The sequence below is a fragment of the Sorex araneus genome, chromosome 2, assembly GCF_027595985.1.
Source record: "Sorex araneus isolate mSorAra2 chromosome 2, mSorAra2.pri, whole genome shotgun sequence".
NCBI lineage: Eukaryota > Metazoa > Chordata > Mammalia > Eulipotyphla > Soricidae > Sorex > Sorex araneus.
The window spans coordinates 12,575,371-12,589,227 of NC_073303.1; the positions used below are offsets into that span (position 1 = coordinate 12,575,371).

The window sequence follows — 13,857 nt, forward strand, 5'->3', positions numbered from 1 at the left end:
ATCAGATTGATCCATTCCACTAATGTTTTTATTTTTCAAAATTGATTTATTTTAAGTCCGTGGTATTTCCATATAAATGTTAGAATCCGCTTGTCTATTTCTGTCAGGGAGAAATGCTGATATTTTGACAGTGGTTGCATTCACTATCAATTTGGAGATGCCATCTTAAAAATATTAAACCTTCCAACCCAAGGGAAAAGTATATATTTCTACTCATCTATCCTTTTGATTTCTTTCAGCAAATTCTGGGGCCAGAGTGATAATACCTCCTGTAGGATGCTCTCCTTGCTCATGCCTGACTAGGTGTTACCAAGCACCACTAGGAGTGGTCCCTGAGACCAGGTCCAGGAGTAAGCCCTGAGCGTTGTTGGCTGTGCCCCCAAACAAAAGCAAAATTAAACATCTTTTCAGTACATTTTAAGAAAAACTCTCTTTCTAGAGAATAGGCTTAAAACTTCTCAAATTTATTATTTTTGTTTGTTTAGCTTTTCTCTTAAGTCCTTTATAGATTTTCATAACTGATCACAAACTACTTCTGCTAAAGTAGATGCACAATTACAAGCTCCCAGAAATTTTTATTTTTAAGTTATTTTGTGAACCCATTTACCAGCAAATAGCTTGTTAAGTCAGAATAAATAATGGATCAAATGCTGTTATTTAACCTAATTCAACTTTTTTTTTCTTTTTCTTTTTGCTTTTGGGTCACACCTGGCGATGCACAGGGGTTACTCCTGGCTCATGCACTCAGGAGTAACTTCTGGCAGTGCTCGGAGGACCATATGGGATGCTGGGAATCGAACCTGGGTTGGCCACGTGCAAGGCAAATTTCCTACCCGCTGTGCTATGGCTCCAGCCCCCTAGTTCAACATTTTAATTTTCTTTCAAGATTATTCTCCAAAACTACCATGAAATAGTAGTTTTATAGAAGGTCTTATAATTATAAACTCGTAGTAGTGTATGTTAGGCTCACAATTTCAATAAATACATGAGCAATTATCATTTTTTTTAAAAACTAGTATTTTGAAAATCCATAGTTTCTCAAAAACAACATTTACTCAGAATTAGCATCTTAAAAATTTGGATTAGTGTTTATTTTATGTCTTATAATTTCCTCACAGGTACTTAAATCATATGCTAGTAAGAATTTAGTCCACTTCAAACTTCTTTAATTTTTCTCATGTACTGAAGAGAGTTGCTTGCTAGGTGAACGCACGGTGTAAATGGGAGACTTTAGTTGGTTCATCTAAGGAACCAAATTACTTTCAAAAGCATAAGTAGCACCATTTGCATATATAAAATTAATGTATAGCTTACCTTCATTAGCATTGAAGTGAAGTCTTTAAAAACATTTTATAGCTATTCGTGTATATTCATATATACTTGGAAAGCAATCAATCTGCTTTGATATTGATTAGCATACTTTTTTTTTCAACCAGAGTTGGTTTATTAAAGAGCTGAAGCACAACTTTACAGGGCTTGCACGATGGGGTTAAGTGGGTTTAAGTGCGAATATGGACAAAAACGTGCCAACGAGTTTTCTTAGAGGATCATCTTCATGACAGTTAGAGTCTGTCTCAGTCCAGCGTCAAGGGGCAGGCTTGGGACAAGTCTGCTCGCAGGGGTTAGGGATGACTATTATGAGGTACTCCTTATTTGGAACTACCATGCTTCCATGGTTTTTTCAATCTGATCCTGAGAAAATTGAGATCATTCTGAGGGTCAGTATCGTGGAGCGCGCTCTTGGCTCTCGTCATCAGCTGGTGGAGAAGCCCCGCAGACTGAACTGCCGTGAGTTGCCCCGGTGGTTCTGATGAGAAAGTCTTCTGCATTTACAACCAGGGTTCCAAGAACCCCTTGATGACTCTGGATTCTGACTCTCCGGTGGTGAGTCTGCGCTGGCATGCCCCAGATTAACATAACTTCTTTCACTGGTCCAGAGCGTCCTCCCCTTGTAATCAGGTGACCGTGTCGATGACCGCATTTATTCATGCACTGAAACTCTCTTCCTTAACATTCGTTATAATGCTTTCTCTCTTTTTCACCCTGGCCTTTAATACCTACAGTAAGCAGGTGCTGGCGTTATAGTGTCCTCAACCGTTCCAGACTTAGGGGCGGAGGAGGGAGTCGCTCAGGTACTTTCCTGTGGGAATACCCCATGGCCAGTGCCAAGTTTGCTCCCATTCATAGCCAGGACAATAGCCAGTTGTCTCCGTTTCTTATAGTTTTTCATGGGGCCCTTTCTAAGGTGTGTTTTTTTTTTCTTTGTCATTTCCTTGGGGAGATGGGCTTTTCTTTGTCTTGCTACTGTGATCCATTACTTTTATGGTTAGTGCTAGACTTCTTTTGTCAGGTGTAAAAATTTTCTTTGTCTTCCAAACTTATAGATCACTTTCTATTTTACATGTTTGAAATGGCCTTACTTACAGGTTACTCTAAGAGCAGCTATTTTTATCAATGCCAGGATACAATTTTTATCATTGTAAAGAAGGAAAGCAATTTAATAGAAATAAAAGTTTTTTTCAGGCATACATATTTTTGGCCACACCCAGCAGTACTCAGGGCTAACTCCTGGCTCTGCACTAAGGGATCACTTCTTGCGGCCTTGGGGAACTATAAGAGGGGCCAGGGATCGAACGTGGCTCAGGTGTGTGCAAGGCAAGTGCCCTACTCACTGCACCATCACTCCAGTCCACAGGCATACTCTTTCATTTTTCTCTTTTCTGTTTATCATCACAGCAAAAATTTTTAGTTCATAGAAACTACCTTCCTCTAGCTAGTGAAACCAGATAGAAATAAAAAAGAATCTAAAAATATTGTCATTATCCACTCACACAGGCTTAAAGTATATACTTGGGACTAGAGGTGACTAGAAGTGCCAGGAGGACAGGGGCAGAGGGTCTCAGCCCTTTAGTGGCACCTAGATGCAGTAACTGCACATCAAAACTATAAATACTAACACTGTTGCTACCTCAACAATAATGATAATAATAATCTAAATACATAAGTGTCAAAAAATCTTGAAAAATTATCTTCATTTTTAAATCAAACTGTTTATGTTAGACTTTTTTTTAAATTTTAAGGTCACACCCGAGTCATTTGGGGTTGCTCCTGGCTCTGAGTTCAGGGATCTCACCCAGTGATGCTCAGCGAATCACCTGGTGTCAGGAATCAGACCAGACCTGGAATGTAGTAGGCAACTTGCAGTTTTTCATATTCGCAAAATAAACACATACAGATATGCTAGTGATATAATGTATTATTTATTCATAAAAATAATATTTAGGTCATCAAAAAACAGGAAATGTGACTAGCCTGTGATTTGAAACATTTAAGACTGCTTTTCCTGTTGTATTCATGGATCCTGAGTAATTTCAGAGGTTTGAATAGTTAATGATACTCTTTGGTTGTTATGCTGCAAATAAACAATAGATCATATGGCACCTTTGTGGGTGCAGGCAACTGAACCTTAGGGAATTGACTTCCAACATGTTAGGGCTGTCATAAACCAAGGCTGCTCGTTACCCAGTCACCCAATGGTGATGAAGAGTGTTTAGTTCTTTGCTCTTGAATATTAAAGCGCAGCAAGAATCGCTAGTTAATTAGACAGTCCCCGGTGGAGACCCGTCTTGAGCTATGGCCGAGAGAAGTGGGGCTGAGGGTACCTAGATGGGGCAGGGCCAGCGGAGGGAGAGGAGGGACTATGGGATGATGGGGAAAGGGTCTTGGCACTCATGGTTCGAAGATCATGAAAGCTCCACTCATGATGGAGTTTTACACTGTAGGCATAAAGTAATAATATTGCTCTTATTAAAATGGTTTTTCAAAATGTCAGTTTTCAATTAATAAAATTTAAGTATACAAATGAGAAAGACCAGAACGCAAGAACCCCAACAAAATAAATAAGTGTCATTGTAGCAATGGAGGAAAGACTATATTTCAAATAAAGGTTAGGGGGCCAGAGCAATAGTACACCACTTGGGGGGTCGGTGTGGGGTAGGGGGTGCGGGGCTGCGGGGGGGCTTGGTTAAGGCCATTGCCTTGCACATGACCAACTGGGTTCAGTCCCCAGGTCCCATATGATGCCCTGAGCACTGCTAGGAGTGGTATCAGAGTAGAGAACCAGGAATAAGCCCTGAACACAGCCAGGTAGGTCCCTACCCTGAAAAATTAAATGCACATCAAAAGAAAATGCTAATATCCCAGTGGATATAATAAGCACCATAGAACAGTAAGCATTTGTAATTATATCAATTGAAAATATTGTTATGTTAATTGTAATGTTGTAGTGTACAGGTTTAGATGGAAAAGAACAAGTCTAGCTCTAGGAACTAAATTGTCATTTACCACAACAGTAACGTCAGTAAATATTTTCTTCAAAATAAATTAATTGAGGAAGAGAAATAGGCATCTGTTTTAAAATACAGAAAAAAACAACAAAAAAAAAAGTCTAAAAAGTTGTAATTGCTCTTCTGGGTGACAGAGAACCTAGGGTTTCCATAAACTTTTAAAAATATTTAGTGCTCTTTCGAATTATTTCCAAATGTCTCTTTCCTTGAAATAAAAAAGTTTCTAAAGTGTAATGGTCTTTAAAATGTCAGGGAGATGGAATAATTATGTATGAGAGCCGACCTTTTTGCATTTTTTGTCTTGTTATCCAGAGTTCCTGGAATAACGATTGCTACAGATATTATCTGCGGTTTTCCTGGAGAAACGGATCAAGATTTTCAAGAAACAGTGAAACTGGTGGAGGAGTACCAGTTCCCAAGCCTCTTCATTAACCAGTTTTACCCAAGACCAGGAACTCCCGCCGCGAAAATGGAACAAGTTCCAGCGCAAGTGGTAAGAGTTGTTGTTTTTTTTTTCCTCTTGTGTAGCCAATAGAAATAAAAGTGCAGCAGCTGTGTTTTCCTGTCATGCAACCTCCACCCCGAAGTTGCAGTGTACGTGCAGCTTTCCAAGCAGGCAGAGGAGACAGTAAACGTTACCACCATTTTCTCCTCCTGAGAAATGAAACTCAGATGACTGTTGGGGAAAACTGAGTAAATACCTGCCAGTTACCTGTGTTTATAAAATAAATCCTTGGATGTTCCTAAATAAGGCTGTTTCAGGGGCCGGGGCAATGGTCCAGTGGGACGGACACTTGTCTTGCATGCAACCAACCTGGGTTCGATCCCCAGGACCCCATAGGACCCCCTGAGCCCACCAGAGTGATTCTTAAGTACCACTAGGTGTGGTACCCCACTCCCCCCAGGTAAGATAAGGCAGCATTTAAATGTCTGTGAACAAATGAGACTTCATGTTTACCCTGCTTTTGAGAAGATCCTTCTAGTAACTTGCTAGGGTCCTGTGGGTCTCCTAATTTTATGTCGGATAGATTCGGTACTTTACCATAGGCCTATCATTGCCCTCAGGTGTATGGTGCTTTCGAAAGGAATCTCAGTTTCATTTTCATCCTTATTTGTTCATAGATTGAAATAAAATGACTTAAAGTAAGTGTAAAAAAAATTGATGGGGCTGGAGACGTAATATAGCAGGGAAGGTGCTTTCCTCGTACATGGCCAACCCAGGTTCAATCCCCGGCATCCCATATGGTCCCTCAAGCATGGCCAGGAGTGATTCCTGAGTGCAGAGTCAAGAGTAACTCTTGAGCATCGCTGGGTGTGGCCCAAAAATCAGAAGGAAAAGAAAAATAAATGTGTAAAAGTTGAGATTCAGTAAACTTTCCTAGAGTGCCCCAGAAATCAGGACTAAATGTTCCATTTCTCGATTGATTAGCTAAAAATGTTTAGATATGGGTAAGCCTTAGTAGGAAGTTGAATTGGAGGGTGTGAAGGGGGGGTTGGGGGCCCCGCCCCATGATGCTCAGGGTTTACTCCTAGCCAGTCTCTGGGATCAGTCCTGGCAAAGCTCAGGAACCATATGCCATGCCATGGATTCACACCAGGTTAAGTTACATGCAAGACCAAGACTAGTGCCTTAACCCTTATACTATTTCTCAGGCCCCCAGGAAGTAGATTTTTTTTTTTTACTTTTTGGGTCACACCCAGCTCTGTACTCAGGCATTACCCCTGGCGGTGCTCAGGGGACCATATGGGATGCTGGGAATTGAACCCAGGTCGGCCGCCAGCCAGGCAAATGCCCTACCCACTGCGCTATCGGTCCAGCCCCAGAAGTAGAAATTTTTAACTAAAATATTTCTACTTTGTCTCTAATGACAGAAATTGTGACCTATCATTACGTTTTTCTCTAATGCTCTCATGAATAAATACGAGAGAGAATACTCAGAAATAACTTGATTTTCCGCCAGAGTATGTGTGAATAAGCAAGATGGCATGTAAGATACAGAATTTATTTTAGCAGTGGATTATTTTTTTTAAAAAAGAACAAATATTTGAAGTTTTACTTTTCCCAGTAAAATCACTTTGTCTTCCAAAGATTTCTACTCTACTTTCACAAGTAGAGTATCTTAATATATAAAAATAAAAGAATATTTTACAGCCCATTTAACTTTAGTTCTTTTTTCACTGTCTAATGTAATCAGTGAAAAGGGTGGATTATAACACCATAGTTAATTAACTTTCCACTTACTAAGGATAAGTAAAATCAATGCATTACTTTATATCTCAATTCCATATCTTATTGAAATGTGGTCTGCATGCAGCAGAGCTGTTTTTTGTGTACAGGTCTCTGAATTTTGATGAAGCCATAACATACTCTCAGTACACCACCATCGAGATATCCAGTTGACCATGACCCTCCCCACCTCCGAGTTTTCGTGGTGGTCATCCATTAAACCAACTTTGGGCAACTGCTAAAGTAGCTATTGTCCCGGCTGGAGCAATAGCACAGCAGGTAGGGCGTTTGCCTTGCACACGGCCGACCCGGGTTCGATTTCCAGCATCCCATATGGTCACCCAAGCACCGCCAGGGGTAGTTCCTGAGTGCAAAACCAGGAGCAACTCCTGAGCATCGCTGGGTGTGACCCAAAAAGCAAATAAAAATAAAAATAAAAATAAATAAAGTAGCTATTGTCCATGTAGTTTAATCCAGTCTTCTTACAACTTACTTAATGAAAAGGTACTTCCACTACAGCTGCAGCACAAAGCACAGGTGTGAGTCCCGCACTGAACCTGCAGTTCTCTATGATAGAAAATAGGACAAGGGCATTTCCTGTTAGGCCTTTCTCTCCATTCTCTCTTCCCAAAGGAAATCTCTCTTATGCTTACCACAGTTAGGTTTTTTTTTTTCTTTTTGGGTCACACCCGGCGATGCACAGGGGTCACTCCTGGCTCATGCACTCAGGAATTACCCCTGGCGGTGCTCAGGGGACCCTATGGGATGCTGGGAATCGAACCCGGGTTGGCCACGTGCAAGGCAAGTGCCCTACCCGCTGTGCTATCGCTCCAGCCCCCTCAGTTGGGTATTTTTAAACTACAGATAGATATAAAGAATCCTTTGGCGTTTGTATGTTTGGGTTCACACATTAGTGAGATGAGGAGGGTTTGGGTTCACACAGTGAGTTGAGAAAGATTTCCATGTAACCGTAGCTCACCCATTTTTCCTGGCTTCGTACTGTTCCCTTGCATGTAATCACAGTTGATCTGTCCTGCCATGCAAAGGTGGGCCCTTTGAGCCTTCAGATGTGGCAGTGTTGCTGCTAGTCACACAGCCCTCCTCTCTGTGTCCTTGCATCTTTGTTCATCTTTAGTACCACGGATGCTGTGGAGTCTTGCAAGATCATCTTCTTTGGGCATCAGAGCGGTGTTGACCTCATAGGACGAGCCAGGGAACAGGTTCTTCGCCTCCACTTTTACGGAGATATTGAAAAATAGAATTTGCCTTTATTTCTTCCTTAAATGCTCGACTGGATTGCCTGATATGCAAAGTAAAATTCAAAGATGACCCTAGAAACTCTTCTGCCTCCCATTCCCTGGGTTTATAACCTTGGGATAATCTTTGAGAGTAGAATCTACCCTCTGCTTGCTGTGTCCTCTTTCTTTTTTCTAGTGGTAGCACTTGGCTCCAGAACTTGGTGTTTCCTGAGTTTCTTTGACATCAAGGCCGGTCTACAGAAGCCTTGTTAACAGACCTTCCCCCCCTGAGCTGCTTTCTACAGAAGCCACACCAGCACATCTTTCTCTGTGTGAAATGCCTCCTTGCATACTTCATATTTCTCCTGTTTGGATTTCTTAGGGTTCCTTGCTCTGCCTTGCCCTCTTCAGATTTTTTTTTTGCTCCTGTCTCATTTTTATTATGAAATTTTAGTTCTGTTCCCAGAATAATATTTTCCTGTGTTTCCTGATGCCTAATGTCTTTTTACACACACATATATATACATATATGTATATATATGCATACATATTTCTTTTTAAATTGTTATTATTTTGTTCCGTGTGTGGTTCTTTGTGATCTCTCCTCACCTGTTCTCTGGTGGCTGGACGCCAGCGGTTGTATTGTGACCCCCAGAGAGGCAGCTGTCACACGTGGAGCTGCCACAGGGCAGAGTCTCAGACACTCCCCTCAGCTCATCTTGGGGTAGTGACTGTGTTCCGTAACATCTGTGACTTGATGTCCTGTATCACTTCACTAAGCCTCTTGGCTCCTAATCTGCTGTCAACCCTAGTCAGGCAGTTTTTAATTTCACTTCATTTCTTACCTTTTTTGCTTCTAGAATTACCATCTGATTCTTTTTTCATAGGTCCCAATAGGAATGAAATTCCTGTTTTCTTTGGTATTTTTGAAGCACTTTCTCTCTCCTCTCTCTGTCTCTTTGTCTCTGTCTCTGTCTCTCTGTCTCCATCTTTGTCTGTCTGTCTATCTCTCTCCCCGCCACCTTCCCCCATTTCCGGACCCCATCCAGTGGTGCTCAGGGCCTACTCGTGGCCCTAAGCCCAGCGATCACTCCCGGTGGACGTAAGAGACCATATGGAAGTGCCATATGAACCCGGGTGAGCTGTGTGTGAGGCACATGTACCGCCCACTGCACTAACTCTGTCTCCTTTTTTAAAATTTTTTATCAGAGGTAACCTGTTAGTTCACGTCATTGGGTATGTAATAGCAATCTAGTTTCGTGCCTCTTCGAACACTTACCACGGAGTCCACTCAGAACTTTCCGGCATTCATAGCAAGCGATACAAAATAAGGTATTTCAGTTCTGCTTTGGGGGCAGGGTTTGGGGTTCAGGATGGAAACACCCGAAATCTGGTGACGGGAAGGTGTAACGGTGGTGGGATTGGTGTTCTGATATCAAATGTAACCAAATATTGTGCACAGCTTTATAAAAATAAAATTTAGAAAAAAGAAGGAAAAAAAAAGAAACTTTCAGGCATCTGGGCCTAACCTGGCCTGTTTCTGACGTGAGCGCTGCCCTTGACTTCAGGCACATCTTCCCCTCCCGTGTAATGGGTCATTACGTGATAATCATTGTTTATAAGGGGGAAAAATTCGAGTCACCAGTTTCTGGGTCGTCCTCTGGGAGGGTTTGACCTCGCCTCTGCCAGACGTGAAGGGAAGGACTGCTTATTTTTAATTGACCTGGAATTGAGTGTTGAAACCATTTCTCAGTCTTCCCGGGGATTGGTTTCCTGCCAAAGGTCCCGCGAGTTTTGGTTCGAGCCAGTGGCGTGCTGATGGGTCGCAGTCAACTCTTAGGGGGAACGTTCGGGCCTTCGCCAGTTTCCACAGTGGAAATGCTTCCTCGGTTGCTGGTTTCCAACACAGCCGAGAGATCTCTGAGAATTGGGGGAGCGGCAGCCGGCCACAGCCAGCCCCAGCATTCCTCTCCTTAATCTCACCTGAAGTTCTCTCCGTGGTTCCCGGCATCATCTTCATGTCACGGCTTCAGTTCTTAAGTTCTGAGCCTAGTTTTCCTGCCGTCGATGGCCTCGCCTCCCAGCCGCGGTTTTCCAAGCTGAAACTGCCTTAAAGGTAAAATCAGAGAAATAGCACAGGGTTTGCAGACATGTGCCTTGAGCACAGTCAACTCTGCTGAGAGCCCTCGCTCCCCTGATGGTCCCCTGAGCATCCCCAAGAGTGCTCCCTGAGCACTGAGCCAGGAGGAAGCCCTGAGCACTGCCAGGTGTGACCCCCAAATCAAACAAAAAAATGCCTAGAAAAATAATTAGTTTCTAAGTAATATGGACTTTCCTTGGGGGTCTCTCCCCCTCGAGCCCTGGGAGCCCTTTGATCATCAAACAGCACATATTATAAGTCTTACTCGCCTTTTCTAATTTCTCGGCGTGATCCTGGGTCTGATACGATAGTTCACTTTATTTTATTTTATTTATTTCTTTTTGGGTCACACTCAGCGGTGCTCAGGGGTTACTCCTGGTTCTGCACTCAGGAATTACTCCTTCCAGTGCTCAGGGGACCGTATGGGATGCTGGGGATCGAACCTAGGTCGGCCGCGTGCAAGGCAAATGCCCTACCCGCGGTGCTATCGCTCCAGCCCCCGCTAGTTCACTTTAGCGAGAAGCAAAATTCATCCCAGAGCATCAGCCCGCAGATCCGTTAGTCTTTAGTCTTCTGAACTTAGCCCCTTTGTGCCTTCCTTACGTGTTTCAACTTTAGTCACTGTCCTGGCACAGTGGAACCTTCTGGTTTGTTTGTTAGATCTCACCTTTTAGACCAGTCTTTAGGTTCACAGCAAAAGTGAGAGGCAAGTACAGAGTGTCCCCAAGTGCCCGGCCCGCACTCTGTGTCCCCGGCCGGAGTGGCACCGTGATGAACTGACAGGTACATCATGGACACCGGAAGCCGGTGGCTTCCGTGGTATTTCACTGCGGCTGTTACACCTTCTGTGGGTGTGGACTGTAATACAGTAACGTGTCATGACTGTATCTATCCTTGTGATGTCAGAAATGTGTCTCACTGCTTAGAAACACCGTCTCTCTCTGCTGACACCAGGCAGCCACCAATCTTTTTACTGTCTCCATCTGAACGCCATAAAGACTGGTCTAAAGACTGAACGCCACTGTCTCCATCTGAACGCCATTCCTGGCATTGAAATCCTACAGTACGTAGCTTTTACATACGTAGCCTTGTCTTCTTAGCAAGTACATTTAAGGGTCCGCCCAGGTCTTCTGTGGCTTGATAACGCCCTGCATTTTGCACTGAAAACTGTTTCATCATGTGAACAGACCACCTTTTTGTCCATCACCCTTCGGAATGGCATCTTGTTTGTATCTAAGTCTTGGCAGTTATGAGCAAGGCCACTCTCAGTGTCCCTGTGTGGACACAATTTTTCATCTCATTTGCGAATTGCCAATAAATCAAACTGGTAAGAGTATAAACTATAGTTTAACTGGGGGAGTGAGGTTTTGGGGCTTTCCTGGCAGTGTCAGGGTTTATTCCTGACTCTCTGCTCAGGAATTTCTCCTAGCAGTGCTCAGAGTACTGAACAGAGGATTGAGCTCCGTTCATGCAGTACAGGGGATTGAGCTCGGTTCATGCACAGTTACATTCGAGGCAAAATCTTGACTCTCAGGACTATCTCTTCAACCTCTGTTTAGTTTTGAAACTAAACTCCCAGAGTAGCTGTGTCTTTTTAGTACTCCCACCAGCTGTGGTTGAAATTTCCTTTTGTTTCATACCCTGGCTAGCATTTGGTATTTCATTGTCTGGGATTTTCCCCGTCCCTAGTGTCTGGCGGTAATCTCACTGTTAGAATGTGCAGTTCCCTGCTTACACTGAGCATCCTGTCATTTATGGATTTGGCATGGATGGTACGGAGTTGGGTCTTTCCCTCATGTTAAAATAATTCCCTTTTCAGGGCTGGAGCAATAGCACAGCAGGTAGGGTGTTGGCCTTGCACACGGCCAATCCAGGTTCAATTCCCAGCATCCCATATGGTCCCCTGAGCACGGCCAGGAGTTATTCCTGAGTGCAGAGCCAGAAGTAACCCCTGTACCTCATCAGGTGTGACCCCAAAAGAAAAAAATATTAATAATTCCCTTTTCTTTCTGCTGACTTGGAAGGTGTTTTTGCGTTTTGGGGAGTATATTTTAGTGAAAAGTCCTTTATCAACTATTTTCTCTCCCTTCTCACTGGTCTTCTCATTCTCTCAGAGTCTTCCTTTTGCTTCCTTCACCTTGGCAAGCACCGTCTGTTCCCTCTGCACACCGGCCTGAAACACTACCCTTCCATTCAGGCTGTTCCTAGAGCCAAATTTTGAGTGTCTAGTTGCTTCGATTGTGGTTCAGTTCCACTCTCTCCTGGAGCTCCTAACTATTCCCCTCACGCATTCAGCCCTTTATAAAATACCTTTTTGGTTTAGTATTTTGCCGCACACCAGGTAGCCCCAAACAACAGAATCAGGTTGACTCACAGTTCCTGAGGCCAGAAGTCCAAACTCTTGGCCAGGTCAGGAAATCATTCCTGTGCCTCTTCATCCTCCTAACTTGGGGTGCTTAGCTGGTAATCCTGGGTGTTCTTTGGCTGGCGACTGCTCGTCTCTAACCTCTGCCTTCATTGTGTCCCCAGGTATCTTCTCTTCATTTCTCTTCTCTTATAAGAACTTCGGCCATAACTGGGTTCGTGACATGCCCTGGCTCTCATCTTGACAAGTTACTCCTGCCCTGACTTAGTTTCCAGATGACATCACGTTCTGGGGGACGGGGTTTTAGGACCTCAGTCTGTCTTTCAGGGGGAGAAGAGGTAGATATAATTCACCCCACCAGTTTCTTTAGTGATGTTCCAAGTGATTTAAGAAACTAGCCTGGAATAGTTTCATATTTATATATGTAAAACTTTCATAAAAGGAATGTAAGCCTTAACAGTGAAGTGAATTTGGCCATCAAATGTTATAGAATATACATCGAGTTGCTTTGGTTCTCTTTAAGTTCATCAAAATTTGGAATGGTGAATTCCTTCTGCTAAGGTGTATATAAAACTGCTTAGCAACTAGACTTCAGTTAAATAAAGCACCACTACACAGGAATATTGGGATTTTTTTCTATCTAATTTATTTCCCATTTCCTTGCCAATTAAAAAAAACCCTCAACAATGAAAATAGAATCTAACCCTTTATTAGAGAAAGAACACAACACTGTTTGCTTTGAAAACAAGTGCTTTTTATTAGGCTTTAGAATACCACTTTATTTCTCCTGAAATGAGGACTTCCAAAGTGTTCTTCTGCCTTAATGATATAAAATTTTAGCTTATTCTTTCTTTCCCTCATACCTCATTTTAGATGAACATTAGCTGTAACACAGATAAATTCTAGTTATTCTTAATGAATTTTGGTTGTACTCTGATAAATGAACTAAATGGTGTGTATTCCTTCATCATTTAAATCACCAACTGAATAAAACACTATTAGTACTGTTTCACATTTCACAGGTGGGAGGGATGAATTTTTCGTGTGTGTCATTTCTTTATTGCCTTCTTATAAAAAAGAAAGGATTCTAAAGTTTAGAATCCTCTTAAATTTATAATGAAAATAAATTAGTCAATATATTTTCATGAGAAGGGCAAGCTCAGATTATTTTCTTAGCATTTGCAAGATTATTAATGAATGAGAGATTTCATAGTGAAATCACGTAAGTTAGATGAGAGTGACCTTACATTTCTAGATGAAAGGTCAGATTTGCATGTTTATTTTTTTTTTATTCTGTTGAGACTTTCATTAGTCTTCATTAATCTTAGGTAGTTCTAGCAGCATTTTAAGACTGTGTCTAAGATTCTTAGTTTTCCCCAAAAAGATGTTACGTTTGAAACATCTTTGGGGGCCGAGGAGATGGCTCAAAGGGCTGGCACATGTATGACGCCCCGAGTTCCTTACCCAGCACCTCTCGACGCACCAGCAACACTGGGTATGGGTGCTCCCAGCATTACCACCCCTCAGCTCTGAATCATCAA

At 42.5% G+C, this 13,857-nt stretch overlaps 1 protein-coding gene across 2 annotated transcripts in view; it reads left to right on the top strand.

Moving 5' to 3' along the window:
- CDKAL1 (CDK5 regulatory subunit associated protein 1 like 1) overlaps nt 1–13,857 on the top strand; it is a 658,282-nt gene that overhangs the window by 494,107 nt on the left and 150,318 nt on the right. For both annotated transcript variants that reach the window (XM_055128799.1, XM_055128800.1), the window contains exon 12: nt 4,659–4,839. In XM_055128799.1, coding sequence (XP_054984774.1) covers nt 4,659–4,839 — 181 coding nt within the window. The remainder of the gene's footprint in view (nt 1–4,658; nt 4,840–13,857) is intronic.